The sequence below is a fragment of the Petaurus breviceps genome, unplaced genomic scaffold (genome assembly GCF_028583685.1).
Source record: "Petaurus breviceps papuanus isolate PSGF00001 unplaced genomic scaffold, PetGlider_PUasm1.0 490, whole genome shotgun sequence".
Classification (NCBI taxonomy): Eukaryota; Metazoa; Chordata; class Mammalia; order Diprotodontia; family Petauridae; genus Petaurus; species Petaurus breviceps.
Window position 1 is genome coordinate 22399548 of NW_027186352.1, and position 21817 is coordinate 22421364.

Sequence of the window (21817 nt, forward strand, 5' to 3'; positions counted from 1 at the left end):
ATTTAATATTTAATTTAATATTAATTTAATGCCTCATTCATCCTTACTGATAACAAATGCTTCACTTATCCTTCCTGATTTCTAGTCTATCCCTGGAAAAAATTCATTTTATGAAGACGCGGAAGGAGCTAAACTGTTACCAGCCAGAGATTTTTCAATGCTCTGCAGAGAGAGCCCTTGACCACCTTCTAGGGCAGTGGTGGTGACCCTGCAGGGCCTGGCTTGGTCACTGTCTTGGACATAACTCACCTGCCCCTCAGAACTCAGGCAGCAATGACCTTACACTGCCCCTCCTCAGCCTCCTAGACTGGAAGCTCCAAGAGGACAGGCATCCCATCCTTATCCAGACTCTCTCTCTCCCCCAGTAGCCCAACAGTTTCCCACACATAGCAGGTGCATAATGAGTATTTGCTGGATTAATAAATGAATGAACTTATGTTCGAAGAGACAGAAGTCCTGACTCGTACATGGAAAGCGGCTTTAGGTAACCAGAGGGAGAGGCTCACAGTGTCACCGCCCCAGAGCTGGACAAGCCAGTCTGACCACCTGATTTTAGCCAGAAGACACTGAGGCCAAGGGGCTCGGCCCAAGACACACACTGAAATGGATTCAGAGCCATGATCTGAACCCAGGTCATCCTGTCTCAACACTTCACAAAGTCCTTTAGCTATCATAAAGGTCAAGGTATCCTAAAGGTATCATAAAGGTCCCACTGATTAAGGTAACTGATTCACTGACTGAAGGCATTTCTTTGCATTTTAACTTGCCCTGGTTAAAGTCCTGCTCCAAAGCTTCATCTAGGCAGGGGGTGACCCTGCATTCTCACAGGGCACCTCAGACAAGGGCAAACCCATCAAGTCCTAGCCACGCTGGAAGGACTTTGAACGCAGGCCAGGGTAGGGAAATGGGCTGCCTGGGGCTCGCAGGCAGGGAGACGTGAGGCTGGAGGAGGGACCTCATCAGACCTTCCTGAGCAGTCTTGGAGTGCAGCAGCAGGGCCCCCGGAAAGACGGGAGACTTCTCAAACCAACACCATCTCCACATTGACCACCGCCTCCCCATGGACCCTAGTGGGGACGGCCACAGTGTGCTTACCACGGGGGGGATGGAGCTGGCTTTCCCTCCCTGTGACAGGAAGCCCCGGGGCCTGAGGCCCAGGTCTGTATGGCAAGGCTGAGGCACACGCACAAGCAACGGGTGGGGACGTGGCGCCTGTGGCCATATCAGCTCCTTCAAGACTCCAGGAGGCTGACAAACAGAGCAAAGGGCTGACTATTTCAACACAATTTTTATTGAATGACACAATATCAGAGTGGCCTGGAATCTCACAAGTGCTTAAGAAATGCTTGCTGTCTGACTGCTTGACCACACAAAGCCCTGCTCTCACTTCACAGCGTCTCCTTCAAAAGCACCAGGGTCTCTAGCCGGGAGGGGGTGGGGGGGAGGTGCTGATTGAGGAGATGTGGGAACTCTGGAAGACGTTCTGAGCCATCAGTTCACAAAATCTGAAGGGCTAGACCGGAAGCCACCTTCGAGGCCTCCTAGCTCAGCTCGTGGGTCCGGGATGGCAGTCTTCTGGGCTGCCTCTGTCTCCTGGCCAGTCTCCCTAGAGCAAGGACAGGCAGCCCAGATCCAGCAGGCAATGGGTCTTTGCGGGGAGAGGGGGCGCAGGGGAGCAGACAGAGCCTCTGCCTTCTCAGCAGGGGCCACCACCTCGCTCTTAGCAGGCAGCACCTGCCTGCCTGCCAGGAAGCTGCACCAGCCAGACTCATCAGCTCAGCATTCTCCACCTGGGATCCCTCCCTCCAGGATTGCTGGATGGGACCAAAAGACTCACAGACCTGACTCCACGGGCTGAGTGAGACAGCACACGCTGCGGAAGAAAGGCCCAGCTCTGCCACTCAACCAGTCCCGGGACCCTGGGCAGGTCACCTAACCTCTGGGGCCTCTGTTTCCTAATGTGTAAAGTGGGGGGGGCGCAATACCTGCAGACGTCACATAGAGAGGCCCAACAGAGAAAATAAATGTGACCCAGCTGGCAAACTTTAGCACGTATGAGACGTGTGAGTCAGGGCCATCAAAGGAAAACTCAGATTTGGGAGTTCAGTGAAGATGCAGATGGCACACAGTGCCGGGCACTGATGCCGATCCTCCCCAGGCACCACGGTGGCCAGCCTGTGCAGAGAAAGGGAGGGACTGTGAAGCTCTGAGGACACTCACTCTCACTGGGGACCCCTAACAATGCTGTGACAGGGATGCTGTCACCATTCCCACTTAACGAGTGAGGAGAAGGAGGCTCAGAGAGGCCCCTGATTGGCGCAGGACGCAGCAGGGGCAGAATCAGAACCCAGGACTCCCTGAGTCCCGGCCAGGCCTCTCTCCACTCCTCCCTACTGCCTCCTTAGCCCTTATGGTCAGAACATGGAACAAGGGGCAGCCTCGACAGGTCATTCCTGTCTGTCTGCCTCCTGTTTTCTCTTCAAAGAGATTCAATACAGTGAAGGCTACCAAGTTTATCAGATGTGAGACAGTGTGGTGGCAGAAAGGAGACATTTACCCGGTGATATGGGCCTGCTTGAACTGGGAGAAGGCGTGTAAGGGATTGGGCTGGACACAGTGCGAGGTCTTAATCCTTGGGCAGACATCTCATTAAAATACCTGAAAGAAAACCAAAGAAGATGGTCAGAGGGGAGGCATTTCTAACCCAGTATCTAAAAATCCTTTAAAGGAAACCCTGCAGGGAAATACCCCGGGTTCACAGACCTGGACACTCTATTCCATCGTTCAGAGAACCATGCCACATCAGTAACAGACACTCACTGCTCAGCCACAGACCTACCAAACCCTAGCAGAGGGAGCTTGCTTTGGGGAATCCAAAGGTTTTTCTGATCAGCAGGAAGGTTCACCGGTCAAGGTGCAGTATAAAAAAATTCAGACCAGAAAACGGGAAAATTTATTTAAAATTACAATTACTCCTAAACTGTTCTTCCCGCCCCCCCCCCAATATTAGAGGGGAACCTGATTTAAGTGGTCTGATTTCAACCATATTATCATTAAAAAACAAAAACAATGCTGGAAATGTATGGCATGGAATCTATGTGAGTTATTCAGTGAATGAGGAACGCACAGATGCAGGTAATTACAGGTGAGAAACAACGTGGAGACTTCTGAAGGCGTTCTGGCTCTCTGAAAATCTATCTGCACCACAGCTGAGGTGGCTGATCTGGGTGAGAGGCAATCCAAACACATTCCATGCTTCTCCTGGGGGGACAACAGGCCTGCTGCCTTCCAGAGAAAGGGAAGCCAGGTGTGCTCTGGGCACTGGAGGATGCCAGGTCCTGGCACATGTCCATGCCACTGAATACAAGGACTGTGCTCCTCTGCCCTTGCCCTTGCCTCCCCAGTGCCTGGGGCAGCGATGGGCAGGTAGCGGGCAGGTAGCAGGCACTTAGCATACAGCGCTTATGCTCAACTTGGCCCCAAGTTAACATTAAGACAGGATGAAAGCTTCTTCAGGTAGCACAGCTGCTGACTCAGAAGAGCCAGCAGAGCTGGCAGGCCCCACAGTTTGCCTACACTGCCAGCAAATCAAATACCTTTACTAAACCCAGGCGTGTGGTTCACAAAATGCCAAGATCAATTAGGCTGCAAATGCCATGTGCATCCTAAAGAAAGACAGCGTCAGCAGCAAGCAGCTTCCTTCGTAAACAGTCCCCAAGGTCTGCTGAAAACCAAGGTCAGAGGCAGCCAGCAGCCCTTGGGCTCAGCAGGCCATGCCCACAATGCCCATCTTTCCTCTAGTTTAAGGGGCTCTACGGCACACACCAAAATGGCACAGGGCGGGGAGAAGGGCATCCGACTTCCTGATCCCCTCACGTACTGCGGCCCTGCCGCCCCCTCCAACTGCCTACCTCACATTTAGCAATTCTGCATTTTTTCTGAATCTCCTTAGAGATATCCTGGCTGTCTTCCCCACCAGACAAAACTCCTTGTGAGGAGGTCACGCAGCACAGCACTTGGCACCTAGCAGGTTGTTAATAAATGCTGGCTGCCTGAAGGACTGACCTTGGTGAAGGACGTTCTGACACTGTCTGCTGGGGTCCCTTGCTCCCTGGAGGTCTAAACGTGAACTGTCACCTGCCCTGATCACCAGGCCAAGAGAACTGGCCAGCTGGAGGGGCGACGAAAGTTCCCATACACGTATATAGTTACGTGTTCATATGAGTGGGTAGCACAGTAGTGCAGACGCATCTTCCTGAGCTCAAACCCGGCCTCAGACACTTACTAGAAGATGGAAACAGGAAGAATGGGCAGATTGGGCCAAGTGCACATGGAAGATACCCATGCTGGAGACCCAGCTCCTGGAGTACCAGCAAACATGGCGGCTGCACAAAGTGGGGGACAGCATGGATGGACGGGCTTGGGAGGAGCCTTACCAGGGCCCTGCTCCCTCACCCAAATCCTCCTCCAAACCCTGCTCCCTCCTCCTCCTCTTTTCCTCCTCTTTTCCTCCTTTTATTTCTTTATAAACCTCCCCCACAGCCCCGTGTTCCCCATTGGAGAAAGGTGTTTCTAGCTAACTCTAGGGGGGAAAACAGCCTAACACATACTTCCCAGCCCCCTCCCTGCTTTTTTTGAAGGGGGAGCAAAGCATCAGGCTTGTGACTTGACTAAACACACTCCTCCCTCCTCCAAACAGCCCAGCACCTGCTCTGTGGAGAGGCGAGGACTCATCAGGAAACAGGACCAGGACCTGACCCCGGTCTGCTCCACACACCACACCACCTTCCCTTTCTCTTAGACATCCCAGCTGCCCTAAGACCCCGGCATCTGCACAAATCTCCCCACCTTTCATCGTCCATCTCCAAGCTGGACTCGCTTTCTGAAAGCTGCCGACATAGGGCCTCTCTCCGCTCCATTTCCCGCTGGAGTTTTCTCTGAAGCCTCAGGTTTTCTTCCCGCATGTGACGCTCCTCCTCCAAATACTGGGCCATCTTCTCTGAGTCTGAAAGGCAGCGTTTCCCAGTAAGTCAGGTCGCACACACAGGTTAAAGGGGAACAGTGGAATGGGATACTATGGATCAGGAACTCAATATACACTGCAGGACTTGAAGTCATAATGGGGGGTGGGGATGGGGCTAAACTGTTTTCTTTCTCCTTTTCTTTGTTTTAACCTTTCATCTGTCATGGACCCTTCTGGTAGCCAGGAAAGGCCCATGGACCCCTTCTCAGAAGAACGTTTTTAAATGTATAAAACACACAGGGTTACAAAGGAAACCAGCTATGCTGAAATATAGCTGTCGGTTTGTTTTTTAAAAATTCACAAACCTAGGGGCGGCCAGGTAGCACAGCGAGTAAGAGCACCAGCCCCAGTGTCGGGATGACCTGGGATCGAATCCGGGCTCAGACACTTAGCACCCACCCAGAAATAACTGGCCATGTAATCTTGAGCAAGTTACTTAACCCCGATTGCGTATAAAAAAAAAAAAAACACTAATAAAAAAGTTCAGTTCTTGCCACCTAAGCTTCACAAACCCCAAATTAAGAACCCCTGACCCCCCAGTGGAAGGATAGGGGGGAGATATATTAAGAAATGAAGGTAAAGGAAAAAGAGAAAATATCCATTGAAAAGAAGTCAGGAAGCAAAAGGTTAGAAGTAACTTGAATCACAAAGTCGTTTTAAGTGACCATACTGCCTCTAGGGTGGGGAAGCCAGGGGCTTTGAGAGCAGCATGCTGGCTCAATGTTCCCACAATCTGGCTGACTGACTCATAGACCCATGTTCCCTGAGCATGCTGCCGCATCCCTACACAATGCCCAAATCAAACCCAAGCAATGAGAAGAAGCTCATGGGAGAGCAGAGCCCAGGTCCTCAGCTGCAGGCAGAAATGACCCTCAGTCTCTGGGACGCCCGCCTTGGTGCCGTTAAAGAAACATTCACAACTGGACTATAAAAGGGAGTGGTCTCTGGCAACTGCTTGTCTGAGAAAGGGGGAGTCCCAGAAGACTGATCGTCTCAGGAAGTGAACATTCCTTCCAGACATCTGCACTGAAAAGGTCCCTATTTCGTGGCTATTACAAGATTACTACTGACTTGGCCCTTCCTGGAGTTTCCAATAATAGTAATAATAATAACAGCTAGCATGTATATACTGGTTCAAGGTTTACATATCACCATACAGGTCATTATCCTTCCCCATAAACCCTCCCCACTCCTCCTTTCCCTATTACTATCAAGGCACCACCCTACCCCCAGACCCTCAGGCTCCCAACTCAGGAGTCATCCTGGGCTTCTCCACACATGCAGGCTGTGCATCCATGCTGTGCAAAGTGCTGTCAATTTCACCTCTGCATCACCTCTTGTCAATTTCACCTCTGCAGAATCTCTTTTTCACCTCTGCACATCTGGAGATTTCACCTCTGCAACATCTCCTGTAGATTTCACCTTTGTGCCATTTCTTGCCAATTTCTCTTCTCCTCTCCCACTATCCCCACCATGGTGCAGGACCTGGTCACCCTGGTCACCTCACATCTGAACTACCATATACATTTAGGGTATTAGCACATTTAGCTCCCTGCTGGGGGCTGACACGACTGTAGTCTCTCCCCACTCCAACCTATCCTCCATTTAGCCACTAAAGTGATTTCCCAAAAGCTTGGGTCTGTTCATGTCACATTCTTATTCAATAAACTCCTGTGGTTCCCTATCACCTCCAGGAGCAAATACAAAATGTTCTACTTGGCATTCAGAACTCTTCCCAACCTACTTGCCTCCTACCTTTCTAGCCTTCTTATACTTGATTCCCCACCACACACTCTTGGGTTCCTGGCTGTTCCATAAACAAGACCCTCCATCACTCGGCTCCAGTCTCTCTCTCCCTCCTCCACTCCAACTACTGACCTCCCTGGCTTCCTCTGAGTGCCAAGAAAAACCCCAACCAGGTCCTACAGGAATCCTTCCCCCAGCCCTCTTCGTTCTGTACTGTATTCCCTATTTATCCTGTAGATAGCTAATCTGTACATAATGGTTTACGTGCTGTCTTTCCCATTAGACTGTAAGCTCCTTGAGGGGAGGAACTCTCTTTTGCCCCTTTTGGTATTCCCACTGCTTAGGACAGCACCTGGCTTACAGCTTAACGAATGCTTACTGTCTGTCCTGTGTCAGCTCATCAGATCCTCATCCCCAGGTGCTGTTTTTATCCACTGCTGTGTGGTTCAGTCGGTTTTTAGTCATATCTGACCCTCCATGACCCATCTGGGGTTTTCTTGGAGGGCAGTTTGCCGTACCCTTCTCCAGCTCGTTTTATGTATGGGCTACTTGTGCCTGACCTGTGGGGGAGCCTTCCAAGCTCATTCTGACTGGCCTGATCAGCCACAGCCAGGTGTCATTTCGGTCCTCTTTGAGAAGGAAGGACAACAACCAACAGATGAAGGGACCTGCTCAGGGCCACACAGCTGGGAAGTGCCTGGGCTGGATTCGAACTCAGGAAGAGGAGTCTTCCCAACTTCAAGGCACTGAACCCCCTAGCCGTCCCAGTTATTATCCCCATTTTACTGATGAGGAAACTGAAGCAGACACAGGCTAAGCACTTGTCCAGGGTCCCACAGGATCTAAACTCAAGTCTTCCTGACTCCAAGACCAGCACTCTAACCACTTTGCCAAAGACAATGGCATCAGAGGACCTAGATTCTAATCCTGCCTGTCATTTGCTGCCTGCATCACTTCCCTGAGTCTCAGTTTCTTCACCAGTACATAAAGGGGTGAGACTAGACATCCCCAGCACCTACCACAGCGCCTGGCACACAGCAAGCTCTCCACAAACATCTGACAGACTGACTGATGGCTTCTGAGGCTCCCTCCCGCTCCAGCCCTAGCGTCCAAGCTGCCACTTCTCTGGGGGACTCAGTTTCCCCACTGCTGCACTGCTCAGCCTCTAAGACCACTGCCAGGTCATCAGGAACCCTCTTGAGGGCAAGCTCCCAGCACTCACTTAGGATGAGGTCCTCTCTGCTACAGTGACTGCCGAGAGCCTGCTCAGGGCTCCTGGCACCGTGGCTGACATGCTCAGGCCCCACTGAACCCAAGGGGAAGGCCAGACCCTACACTGCCCCATCACTGGCAACCCCAGATCCACCCCCCATCTCTGTGCTGGGGACTCATCCAGCAAATGCTGACACAAGGTGTTCCAACGAGCCCCGTGGTTTCTCCCCAGACAAAGAGGGCTCTAGCAGAAGAAGCCTGGACCTTCTTATCCACCAGCCTTGGACCATGGCGGGGCCTGGCCTTCCTTGGGTCCCTGGGATGCTTCAAGGAAAGGGCTTGCTACCCCTTCAGCTCCTACATGAGAGGAAGCTCATCTCCCCTGCTCACCCCGCCTCACCTAATCGCTGCTGCCCTAAGAGTGGGGACACTGAACCAGGGAGCCCCCTCAGAAACTCACCAGCTCTGCGGTCACATGGGCAGTGGAAAGAGTGAGGCCCAATGGGCAGAAGAGGCCAACTGAGGCTGGGTGCCTCAATGAGAGGCGTCCTAGCATGGAACGGGCAGCCTCAAGAGGCAGAGGGCTCCCCCTCTGTGGACACCTTTAAGCAGAAGGTAGGGGACCACTTGCCATGTATGTCGGACAAGGGATTCCTATTGTGGGCATGTCAGACTATGTGACCACTCTCAAATTCTGTGAGTCAAAGGTTTTGGGTTCAGATCCTGTCTCAGGCAAGTCACTTACAGGACATTAGTACAAATGGCACATGGTCCGTGCTTAATAAAAAACCCTAACGCTGAATGCCTGGGGGCCCAGGGAGCCTGAGCACATCACAGAGGCTCCCTGGGCCCTGGGCTCCACATCTACCAAAGGAGGGGTTTAGAGCAGATGACTGGCCTCAAAGACCCTTTCTATGAACCTCTGGGGATCTCAGCTTTCGGCTCAAAAAGTGGGGAGGGGAGGGAACTAGCTGGCCTCCAAGGTCACTTAACTTATTTGCCTTGTCTCCTCACCTGTAAAATGGGAATAATGCCAGGTTGGTGTGCGACTCAAGGGAGAAGATCCCTAGAAAGTGCTCTGACAACTTTTCAGCCCAGGAAGGGGGCAGTCCTCGTGCATTGCTCCCCCCTAAGACGAGCCTCCGGGCTCTCCAAGAGAGATTTCAACAGTTTGCTGGCTGGCTCCCAAACTGGGCCACAGAAGGCGAGTGATCCAGGCTTGAGGAAGGGAATGTTAAATACTAGGTTAGCTCATGTGATGCCACCTCCATCCCCCTCCAAGTACAGGGAGTAATTTGGCCACAAAACAGGCGACCCACCATGCTGCTCCTCAGCCCTCTATGGCTCAGGAAGGGCAGAAAACGACATCATACTTCATTGAGATTTCTGGGCTTTTCCAGACAACCCTTGATGAGCGACAATCCATTTTTTCAAAAGCTGAATTGACACCGTTTCTTGGAACGGTCACACTCATCCCCAGAGTTACAAAGCCAATGGGGCCGTCACCCAGAAGTCAGATCTTTTCTCTGGCTTGGGCAGAGCAGTGTAGGGGGAAAAAGCTGGACTTGTTGGGTCAGGAAAATCTCCATTCAAATCCTGCCTGCCAAGGCTCTCCTCTCTCAGCCTTGGTTTCTGCATGTGCAGAATGGGTCACTTCCCTCGGAGGGTGGACCTGAGGCTTCCACAGCACCACGTACTGCCTCTTGTTAGAGGACGAGGAGAGTCCAAGCCTGGGCCCCTCCGCTGTCCAGGCTCACAGGCTGGGAAAGTGATGGCCAACACCGGGAGCAAAGCCTGGGACAGGCCCTCTCAGAGTCTGTCCAAATACCACAGGATGTGGCTCTAAAGGCAAGGTGTTAGAGAGGTGAGTGGGGGGATCTGAGGGCTGGGAGCCACACAGCCCAGGTGCTCATCCTGTGTAACCCTGAACTTCCCTTGCCCTTCTCTGGGCCTCAGTGTCCTCCTTTGTAAAGTGAGGGGTCTGGGCCCTTCCAGGAGCTCCCTGAGGGCAGGGGCTGTATTTCTGCCTTTCTTTGTATTGCCAGGGTGTGGCGCATAGCTGGTGCTTAATAAAAGTCTACAGACACATTTGTTATAAGAAATGTTCCTTTTTTCTGTTCTGCTCTTCCGGGGAGAGGGCTAAGAAGAGAAAGCTATCTCTGGTCATTTTCCCAAAGGAGACTGCCAGGTGGGAGGGAGAGGTGTTCCAGGTGTGAATGTTGGAGGAGCTTTAGCTGGGGTCAGCACAGCATTGGTTTAACTGCGTGTTTTACTTTACAGGTGTTACAACACATCTCTCATGCACTGGGAGTAACCTGCTCTTGTATATAACGGAAGAAAAATCAAAACCATCAAAAAACTGAAAGAAAAAAAACCTGGAAAACAACATCTAATGTAACCTCTCACTCACTCCAGTGATGAATGAACGTTTCCCAAAACCTCATTACTAGAAACTTAGCATCATATTCCTTGTGGAAAAGCTTTAAATTTCCCCCACTTTGGCACCGTCTTCTCAAAAGGCAGTCAGCAAGTACAAGAGTTTTCAAAAATCTCAAAGTTGTTTTGTCAACTGATACTTGAACCGTTGAAACAAAGACTCAGATGGAGATAATCTCGAAGGGAAAGGGAAATAGTTAAGAAGCTCATTTGTTACCGTACCGTGAAAAAGGATGGAGGATTTATCTATCTTGTATAAGAGGGGCATTATTTAATAAATTGATAGATAGAAAGAAATACCTGTCTACAGACTGACTGAACCTGTGATTCCAATTTAATCCCAGCAACAACATGCCCTTGCTGCGTGACTGGGGGTAGGTGGCCCACCTCCCCAAGCTGGTTTCTTCCCCTATAACCCAGGAGCGATGACTGAAATCCCTGTGACAGTCGCTGGAGTGGTGATTACTGGGTAGGGGAACGTACCCAAGCGTCAGGCACGGGGGCTGGGAGAGACCCAACGCCCAGCAGACCAAAGTGAGGAAGAAGGGCCTCAGAGCTCTAAAACATTTAACAAGTCCCTGCTGTAGGCAGGGCATTATTAAGGGCCAGCAGGACACAAAAACATCCTTCTGGTTATGAGGCTCCTGCCCTCTAAGGGCTTACAATGAACCAAGAGCACAGCACTATCCTGAGCCTGGCACAGTGTTCCTTACCGCGAGCCCTGGACAGGGACAAAGCACAGACCTACCTGAGGATGAGGAAGGGGGGCGGGGAGGGGCGAGGGAACATGATCACTGACTCTGTACATGAGGAAGATTATTCTGGCAAAAATATGCAGGGCTGCCCAGGGGCAGGGGGCGAGGAGAAGCAGCGAGACCTGCTAGGAGGTGCCTGCCACGGCCCAGGCAGGCGGCACACAGCTGGCCGCTCCTCCTGCCTTTATCACTCCCACATCTGTCCCAGGAAGGACAAGGCAGGCTCTGTTTATAAGGAAATGGCTGGCAAGCAGCCGTTGTTTCTGAAAGCTGAGAGGAATGTCAGCAGGCCAGACAGCTCTTACGAAGAAAAAAATATGTTTGGGGAAGGGTGATAATGTGTACAGGAGGGGAGTAGACAAAAGTGAACACTGACAAAGGAAAAAGTTTTCCAAGTGGGTTGATGGGAAAGGCCTGCTCATAAGTCAAGGCAAGCAAAAGTTCACAAACTTTCAGAAAAAACTCTTTTCTCCTCTTGGGGTCTCGGCTGGGGAGGGCTGGGGACCCCCAAGGCGTCCGGACAAGAGGAAAGTGGTGTCCACTTCCTGCAACCCGACAGAAGGAGGCTGGGTGATCTCAGGGACGCAGCAGGCCTGAAGGCTGTGGCTGCCCACCCCAGGGTCCCAAAGGCCCAAGTGCAGGGGAGGAAGCTGGGGGCTCCAGTCCTTTCTCCTGAGCCTGCATCCCTTATCTGATTCTCTTCATGCTGGCAGGAGTCTTCTAGATGGAGAGGGTTGTTATTCTGCTATTAGTACTCTATACGGAATGTTCAGACGATTCAATTCCTGGACCAGGCGGGCCCCACCTCCAGTCCCATAGGGGAGAGCTTCCCAGGCCCCTGGATGCCCCCTTCTGAGTGCTGTCCTCCCCCCCGGAATGTAAGCTCCCGAGAGCAAGGCCCCTGTCCTTTCACTTGTACCTTAAGACTGTGCCCCAGCACACAGTAAGTGCATAATGAATGCTGGCTGCCTACCTGACAGGTGGACAGAACAGAGGCATCCACAACACAAACAGACACCGATGCCAGGCCCCTCACACTGTGCAGCATTTCCCTGCCTGGATCCCTCCCCCCACAGCCTGGGACCACAGGTCCAGAGCCCACGAAACTGGCCCAGGGCTTCCTCCTACAAAGCCTCTCACAGACACAAGAACTTGGGCCAGCTCCCTGCCTCCTGCAAGGGGAGGGAGGGCACACAACCGGCCCTGGGGGAATCGGGGGTAAGGCATACCTGGCAATGGCCATGGCCCATGCAATGCAAAGGCACAGAGTCGAAACCAAGATGCTGGGGTTGGGAAATAGCTAACAGATGAACCTGGGGAATGTGCAGCGAGAGGGGGGAACCGTGGGAATGAAATAAGGTGTCGTGTCAAGACAGGCAGGGGTAGACAGAGCACTGGCCTGGAATCGGAAGACCTGGGGCTTCAGATCCAGCCTCAGACCCTGGCTGCCTGGTCCTGGGCAAGTAACTTTACCCTGTGGCCTCAGGTTCCTCATCCATAAGATGGGCTGGAGAAGGAGATGGCCACCCCTCCAGCATCTCTGCCAGGAGGACCCCAAATGGGGTCACAGAGAGTCAGGCACAAAAATGACTGAGTGACAAGAACTCAGGTGGAAAGGGCCTCCAAATCTAGAATGGGGAACGTCTATTTAAGCCTGTGGGTAACAGGGCGCACCACAGGCTTGTTGAGCAGGCATGGGATGGGCCTTTTTTCTTTCTTTTCTTTTTCCAAGAGAGGCCCACGTCACCACCGTGGTAAAGAGCAGAGGCAGGATTCAATCCCAGGGCCCCCTCCCAATCCAGCACGCTTCCTGGGGAAGTGTTTGCACCAGATCTCTGAGGTCCATTCCAGCTCTGATGACTCAAGTCAGATGAAGCAAAGCCCAGCTCCCCTCCCGGGCACCTCAATCCCAAGAATCTGTACTTTCGGGGTGCTGCAGCCAAGGGAAGCTCAGAGGCTTCTGGCTGAGGAGCCTGAGGTCCAGGAGCCTCCATGGGTCGCTTCTCCTGGTGCCCGGGTGGGAGGGAGCCCCCCACTTGGGTCCCCTGAGCTCAGAGGCTGGCCACCGCCTTGGAAGCGAGCCTCCACAGGACCCTGCGCCAGAGATGGGAGGCCCAGGGGCCTGGGGACACGGGCAGAGGTGGGGGCCCATGGTGAGGGTGGGGGGCTTACGCTGTAACTGGGCCGCTCGCAGCTGCTTCTTCAGCCTCTCCACTTCATTCTTTAAAAACCGGATGTGCCGCATCATGTTTTCTGGAGAGTCGATTTCCATGGAGATATCCCGAGGCGATGGGGGAGCAGAGACAGGCTGGTCCAACTTCTCCTGCAAGATTCTTCATGGGAAAGAAAAGGCACAGGTGAAGCCATTTTCCTAAAAACATACCCTTTACCCCACAAATCAGACCGGGAAGGGATCTCAGCAGGCAGCTAGCGCAGAGAGCAGTGGGACCTGCCCAGGGTCAGCAGCCCCAGCCTCCCTCTAAGACCCACCCCAGCTCCCGAGGAACTGAGGATGTCCCTCCCAGGCCTGGAAAAGGGCCCCCCACAGCTGCTGGGGCTCTCCTCACTCTCTTTTTACTCTCTCACTTGGGGCTCTCATCGTTCTCATGAGTCCCATTAACCGTCTCTAAGTAGGCATCTCCCAGACCCCTCTGTTCAGCCCCATCTACATCTGAGCTCCAACCTGTAATTTCCCCAGCCTCCTGGCCATGTTACAACAGTCAGTACCTATGCACCCTCCTCCCGCCCTCAAACTTCCCCGGCCTCTCCATCCCCTGGGTCCACACCTCGGCCTGTCCCCCTCAGCTTCTCCTTTCCATTCACTGCCTGTGTCCACGCTGGGGCCCAATCTTGTCATTTCTGGTGTGCATGTACATGTGCTCATGTACATGTGTGCACATGCGTGTGTGTGCGTGGATGCATGCACAGCTTCCCCATGGGTGTGCCCACTGCCAGTGACTTTCCTCATGAACAGCTCTGACCACGGCCCTCCCTATCCAACAGACCCCCTGCGGCTCCCATAACCTCTGACATCAAACACCAGCCCCACTGGGAGCCAAAGATTCTTCACAACCATCCACACCCCTCCCCCCCCAGACACTTCAGGGCTGTGTGTCCCATGTGCCCCCCATCAGAACGTACACTCCCTGAAGGCAGGGGCTGGGGGGCTTCCTCTCTGCCTCCTCGGTGCTTAGCCGGGGGCTGGCACACACGAGTGTCTGGCTGAGGAAGGGGTCTTCCTGACTCCCACCCATCCCTGTTTTTGCCCTGCATAATCCCTGTATGTACTCTCTCACGGCAGACCCTGGTCCTTGTCTCCACATTCCTAACGTCTGGCACCACGCTTGGTGCACAGAAGGGGCTTCCTCGGCAGGTGGGAACATCTGAGGACTGATTGCACCTTCTGAAAGGCCTCCTGTGACTGCACTCGGCCCCAAGCCGGGCCCCTCATCAAAGGCAAGCTCCTTGAAAGCAGGAACTAGCCCACCTTGGTGTCTATACCTCATCCATCTCACACAGCAGGAGCTGATACACAGTAGAGACTTAATAACTCTGGCTAACTGTCCACCAGACAGCCAAGCACAGACATCCCCCAAAGGCAGGGGGTGAGAAGGCCCTCCACTGATGACAGAGGCGCCCTCCCTCTGCCATCCTGGGCTCCACAAGGCCCTTTAGGGGCATTTGCAAACGTTCCCCACATGTTCGATCTGACCCTATTACGCCATGGGGAAATGTCCTACCGTGTTTCCCCGATAATAAGACCTATCCCAAAAATAAGCCCTACCCTTACTGTGTAAGATTCCTCTAAAATAAGCCCTCCCCCAAAAATAAGCCCTATTGAGATTGCTACTGTAGTAAAGGTGATCCCCTGCGCTACACGCTACATTACGGTACCCTCTGTATGCACCGTCCCCCCCCCCGTGAAACGCACGCCACGCTCCGAGCTGCATCCAATCAGAGCTGCAGCAGTGAGCCCGTCATCCTGTTCTTCCCCAGTGATTTGCTTATTGAATAAAGGTACATTTTTTTGTTCACATTTACCTGTTTATTAAAATTGCCGTCAACGTTCATTAAAATAAGCCCTCCCCTGAAAATAAGCCCTCTGGTGTTTTTCTGTCCAAAAAAATTAATAAGACAGTGTCTTATTATCGGGGAAACACGGTAGGAGCAGACAGGGAATGACAGCAGAAGCAGCCCAGGGGCCCCAGTTCCTCCGGCCCCCTCTCCTCAGGAGCTGCCCCAACCTCACCCTTCATGCTTCCACAATGCGTGGCTACAGGAGGGCTGGAGGGTCCCAAGGCTGTACAGCCTCTGAACCGAGCATGATGATGGCATTTCTGCCTCACGACCATCGCCACCACTCTCACATCTCTGTTCAAGAGGCCTCTGGCTCTCCCCAGGACAGGGCACGGTTTATAAACAAGGACAAGACCCAAGAAACCTTTGGTAAAAGGCCCCCTGTGGCTGGCCGAGTGGGGACTCCCCTCTGTGCTGTGGCCTTTCCAGCTACATGACTGGGAGGCAGAACCGGCACGGGGCAGAGGACAGTGCTGGGCCAAGGGCCAGGAGACCAGGCTGAGCACTGACCAAGCTACGTAACATGGGCAAGCCGTGCAGGGGTCTCAATTGTGTCCCATCTTTAAAATGGGTATAATAAGGAGAAATACAGACTAAACCAATGGGGAGGTTTGACCTCACATCCTGGAAACTGGTGAAAAAGGACCCAAACCAAGGATGGCAGTATTGGAGGGACCATGGGAAGGCCGGCACCCCAATCCGCCATTTCTGACAGTGAGTCACAGTCCTTCTGAAAGATCTTTTTATTTGCTATGTGGAAGGTGGTTTTAAGGGGGAGACGCTGGAAACGGGGAAGTCAGTGAGGAGGCCCAGGAGAAGCTATGGACTATGGGATGTGCAGGGGCTTCTGGGAGAGGGACAAGCTGAAGCTGGGGACCTGCCAGGCATGTTAAAAGGGCCTGAGCCCTCTGGGCAAGGTTAGGATGCCTCCTATGCAGACATCCCAGGAGGGTGATGGTGTGGAAACAGGGCTCAGGGAGCGATCCACAGGCTCTGAAAGGACTTGCATGAGGAGTCAGAGAAAGAGAAAAACCAGGCCTGGAGAAGGACCCCCTCCTGGGCCTCCACCCTGCCCCCCCCCGTCCTGGAGAAGGACCCCCCCCCGGGCCCCCCCCCCCTGCTCAAAGACCACACCCACCGCTTTTCTGCCTCCAGCTTATCCATCCTCTTCCAGAGCCGGTTGACAAGCGCCTCCTGCTCCTGTTCCAATGTGTTTTCAAGGTCAATCTTCTCCCTCCGCAGCTGAAGGAGAGCAAGACACCAGGAATGAGTACATGGGGCGCGGGCTCTGCCTGAACAGCTGGGCACTGGGCAGCAGACACAGAGGGGCTCTGTGCTGTGAGCTCTGACCTCAGCCCGCTCTGCCTGCGTCCCCATGGCTCAGGGACCCTGCGGTCACTGCCACGGGCTGGGCCTTCACTCTCACAGCCCAGTCTGCTGACTCCCTGTGCCTCCCCCACCAAGAGGCCAGAACTCGGCCTGCTCCAGCCCATGGGTCAGTGCACTAAGTGGACAGAGGGCCGGCCTGGGGGCTCGGGCCCTGCCTCCACCACATACGTGCCAGAAGACTGTGAAAAAGTCCCTCAACTTCCTATCTCCCAGCCTGTTTCCTCAAATGTAAAGCGTGGATACCAGAATCAGGAAGCCTCAGGTCCAGTCCCAGCTCTGACCCACGCAGATGGTGTGGCCCTGGTCAGCTGGGACATGATGGCTGACACACAAGGGGTCCGGGCACTTTGGGAGGAGTCTCCACCCTCTCCCTACAAGCCAGAAAACTACAAACACAAACCAAGGAGAAAAGGTGTAGAAAAGCAAGGCATCTTCCTAGTTTGGGGACAATCATCACAATGAGGAGTGTAGCTAACACTCCTGCAACGCTTCAAGGTCTGCAGTAGGAGCAGACACCGTTGTCTCCATTTTACAGATGAGGAAACTGAGGCCAGGAAAGGTCCCAGGACTTGTACTCCAGTCTTTCTGGCCCCAAGCCTGACCCTCAAGGGCCAGCTGACCCCTCTGCTGAGCCGGCCCCCATATGTCGACAAACAGAACCCAAGGAGGGGTGCCGTTAGCCATTCAGATTTCTGTCAGTCGCCTCAAAGCCGGATGGCTGGAGATGCCAAGGCCAAGAGGGGGGCAGTCTTCTCACATAAGAAAGCGCTTTCTCCTTCATGCTCACTGGCCCCCAGCTGTGCCTGGCCTTTCCAAGGCCCAGAAGTGGCAAGGGACTCAAGAAGCATGTTTTTCACAAGAGTAAATGCACTTTCTTTTTCAACATGAATAATACATGTATCATCCATATTATATTTGCTTGCCTTCAAAGGGGCGAAAGAGGGAAAGAAGCAGGAACTCAAGATTTTTAAAAATGAATCTAAAAAATGTTTTATATCATTTGGATATATTTAATGAAATTAAAACATTTTAAAATGTTTTTAAAATGAAAGAGTAGCACACACACACACACACACACACACACACACACACACACACACACACACATGAGATCTCTCATCTGACCTTGGGGTCCATCACAGACCCTGAAGTCAGCTAAGCTAACTGAACAATTCCATCTAATTTAAGAACCAACCAGTCCCAGGCTGCCCTGGAAGAGGAGCCTGAGGTCACAGATCCAGAGCTGGTGATACAGCAGGTATAAAGCATCCTGCCTTGGAGCAGAGAAGGCCAGAGTTCAAATTCTGCCTCAGAAGTTTATTTAGCAGCTGCATGTCCCTAGGAAAGTCACTTACCCCCTCCCTCAGCCTCAGTGTCCTCACCTATAACATGTGATATTAAGTTCGTCCACTTCCTACAGAAAGTCTCTGCAAATGCAAGCTAGGAGCCTCAGAGCCACCCTGAGTCCTGCTTTTTCATTGCATGGGCATGCAGAGCCAGGATTCAAACCCGGCACTGGCTCTGCCCATCACCCTGCCCTGCCTCTCCACACAAGCAGGCTCCAGCTTCACTGTGAGATCAGCTAGATATGGAGGTTTCTGGATGGTCTTTCCCTGATGCCACAACATGTCTCCTTGTCTGCTACACACACACACACACACACACACACACACACACACACACACACACACACACACACACACACACAACACACACACAGAGTTCAAGCCACAAGGAGGATCCATGCTGAGCATGTGAGGGCCTCTGTCCCAGGCCGCATTTTCAAGCATCTGTTAACAGGGCTTATCTTCTAAAAGGCACCAGTAAGAACAAACAAAGAAACAGAAAGCAAATGGGTCTAGTGCAACCTAAGGACAGTCACCGTCATTCTCTCCAGAAGACGTGAAAGAGCACATGCCATCAGGTGGCCGTCACCGCTATTGTCACGGCCACGGCTGCAGCCACGTGGAGCTCGGTGTAGGTTTTTCTGGGTGGGCTCTTCCTACAAGGCAAAGGAAGGTGTAAAGGGAGCAGCCCCCACAGCAAGGCATGTGGGGGAAGCCTAGGGACTTCTTCTCAGAATCATTTTAAATGCATAAAATGAAAGGAAAACAAGTTTACTGAAATAATTATTTTTTAAAAAGAGATCCCAGGCTAAGAAGAGGCCATTTCTTGAATGCAGTGAATACTTGGGGGGGGGGGGGACACCATTAAGTCAGGAATATTTAGTGTCCTTCAAAATGGCAGCTAATTAAATACACCTTTCCAGACTGCCTACTCTCCAAGTACTACTTGGGAACAAAGAAAAAGTCAGACTTCACTTTCCATTCCATTTTGGGAGCTAAATTCCTACCCACATAATGACTTTTGAAAATGTCAGTGAGCACTTTAATCAGCAGCTCATATGAGGCACATGCCAGGGCCTGCACACACAGTGATCTGATCTGGAGGGGCAGGGGGCAGCACTGACCCACCAGCAGTGTCCAAGAAAGGAAAAAGGAAAAAGGGGAAAGGGGAGCAAATGAACTGACAGAAAGAAGCCAGTAAGTCACACTAGCTAACACTCACAGACGTGGCCTGGCTGCCAACCACAGAGCCCCCAACTAAAGAATCTAACCCCAGGATGACCCAAATGACAGTGTGGCCATGCTGGGTAGGTGTAGCTGGGCTGGGCTCCCACTGGACCCATGTGTGTAGGTCGTGTGCCAGAAGACACCAGCCAAATGAGGGAGGGACCACACAGGGATGGCCAAGCACTGGACTGGTATTCGTAAAATGGGAAACTTCCAAGAGGAAGGTACTCAGAAAGCTCTGTGGATGCAGGGTCCTTGGGATGGATGGACTGTGCTAAGGGAATCTACTGTCCTCCAGCCCCTGGTCTACCCCGTAGGATCTGCATGGGCTCGACTACGCCCCTCACCTTCTCCAGGCCTCACACTGTTATTAATGTGCCAAACAAGAAGCTTGGACCAAATGACCCTGACGGTCACTGACAGCTCTGGATCTAGGACAGAGGCAGCGTCTTCACAGCTATCACAGATCATTGAAATTAAGGTTCACAGAGTGCTTTCCCCTCAACAACCCTGTGGGGGAAGGAGGGCAATTAGAATCATTCCCATTAAAACAGTAAGCACTGAAGGCAGCTATCAAGGGAACAAGCCAGAGAAAGGTGAGGCAGCCAGAGGGAGCCGATCAGACAGGAGAAAGGCAGCCCTCCCAGCCTTCATCCTCGCTGCAGCTCAGTCAGGGTCAGCTGGGAGAGCCTTGGGGCTTCTTAGGGCCAGCTTGGGTAAGGGCAGCAGGGAGCCGAGGAGGGGCAATGTTTTAGAGAGAATGCTGGATTTATAGACAGAGGACCTGGGTTCACTGGGTTCGAATCCCAGCTTTGACACTTCTATCACTCAAAAAATCCCTGCTACGTGCCAAGAGTTGGGCCAGACATTGCAAGCCTTCAAGTACAGTGTGCCCTCCAACAGGAGGCCTTCCCGATCCCTCCTCCAATCATCTACCTCCACTCACTGTGTGCATGCATCAGGTGAATACTTACATATATGATGCATCTGCAGGGATATGGGTACAAATGCACAGTGTATGTACACAGCGTGTGCTTATGCTTCATATGTATATTGTGATGTGTATGTGTATATGTTATAGTATACAATGAACGTGTATGTGACATATAGGCATATACATATAAAACCATCCATGTGTATACATGTGTGTATCACACACGTGTAGTATATCTGTGGGCATCACATGCATGTGACTGATACATAGGCTGTCTGCGTATGTGTAAATGTGTCTATGTATGTATGTGATCTGTCTATGTCTGTCCCACAGACAACACAACAGTGAACACAAGTGCTCGTCAGCAGCAAATCCAGAATTTATTCAGCACCTCAATACCTTGGACAAGTCAGTGGGGCTGTTTTTCTTTCTTTCTTCTTTTTTTTTTGCTTTTTGGAGGGCAACTGGGGTTAAGTGACTTGTCCAAGGTCACACGGATAGTGTGTGTGTGTGTGTGTGTGTGTGTGTGTTAAGAGTCTGAGGCCGAATTTGAACTCGGGTCCTCCTGACTCCAAGGCCAGCGCTCTATTCACTGTGCCACCTAGCCACCCCGACATGGTTGTGTTTCTCATTCCTTTCAGCCATGTCCCACTCTCTGTGACCCCATCTGGGGTTTTCTTGTCAAAGATCCTGGAGTGGTTTGCCCTTTCCTTCTCCAGTTCATTTTACAATGAGGAAACTGGGGCAAACAAAGTTGGCTTGCCCAGGGCCACACAACTAGCATGTGTCTGCGGCTGGATTTGAACTCAGGAAAATGAGTCTTCCTGACTCCAGGCCTGGCACTCTGGGCACTATGCAGCCCTTTGCCTCAAAAGATAAGACCTAGAGCCAGCCAAAGAAAAAGGACCCTCCCAGGGACCCCTCAAGTTTCCACTGACTCCCTCCCTTTTCAACGCTGTTCTAAGAAATTCTGATATTTCCAGGACCTCTCATTCCTCTGCCCCTCCTCTGAGCAGACAGCAGCCCATTCATGCCCTGACAGCCCACCTTAGGGAGCCCAGCTCCCTGTGGCCCCCCGGGGATGGTTCTCTCTGAGGTCAGCCACACAGGGCCTGGACTGGTGACACCCCCAGAGTTTATTCTTCCCGGATACAGCCTTCAGGAACTGCAGGTCACCTACGGGAAATGGTTAGGCCAGGGCAGAGGTTACCATGCAGTCACTGGCTCAACATGCTGCCCCTGAGGAGCCAGGAAATCTAAAGAAAATTTCAGTTCCCTTCAAGTCAATGCCCTATCCTGTGTCTGAAAGCAAAAACGTGGTCTAAGAAACTGCATAACAAAGGAGAAAACCATTCACTTCTCTGAGTATCACAGAACACCCCACGTCCTCTCTGCCTTCACCTCCCCATGAGACATGATGATTGAATTTTTGAATTGTATATTGTAAATCAGGTACCAAAGGAGGATAGGTGACCAAATGGGCAGAACAAAGACATTAGGAAATGTCAGTATCAAACATCATTCATCCTCTCTCTCTCTCTCTCTCTCTCTCTCTCTCTCCATACACTACACTGAGCATCACATTACACCCCACGTCCTCTCTGCCTTCACCTCCCCCCCACACCCCCACACCACCCCACCCCTACCATAACCAACACACCCATTCAAACCC

The 21817-nt window shown here is 52.3% G+C and overlaps 1 protein-coding gene across 1 annotated transcript in view; it reads right to left on the minus strand.

Annotated features, from left to right (window-relative positions):
- CCDC6 (coiled-coil domain containing 6) overlaps nt 1-21817 on the minus strand; it is a 96380-nt gene that overhangs the window by 13658 nt on the left and 60905 nt on the right. Inside the window, exons 4-7 of the mRNA XM_069101832.1 lie at nt 16388-16491; nt 13345-13505; nt 4849-5005; nt 2558-2658 (exon numbers count right to left, since the gene is read on the minus strand). Coding sequence (XP_068957933.1) covers nt 2558-2658; nt 4849-5005; nt 13345-13505; nt 16388-16491 — 523 coding nt within the window. The remainder of the gene's footprint in view (nt 1-2557; nt 2659-4848; nt 5006-13344; nt 13506-16387; nt 16492-21817) is intronic.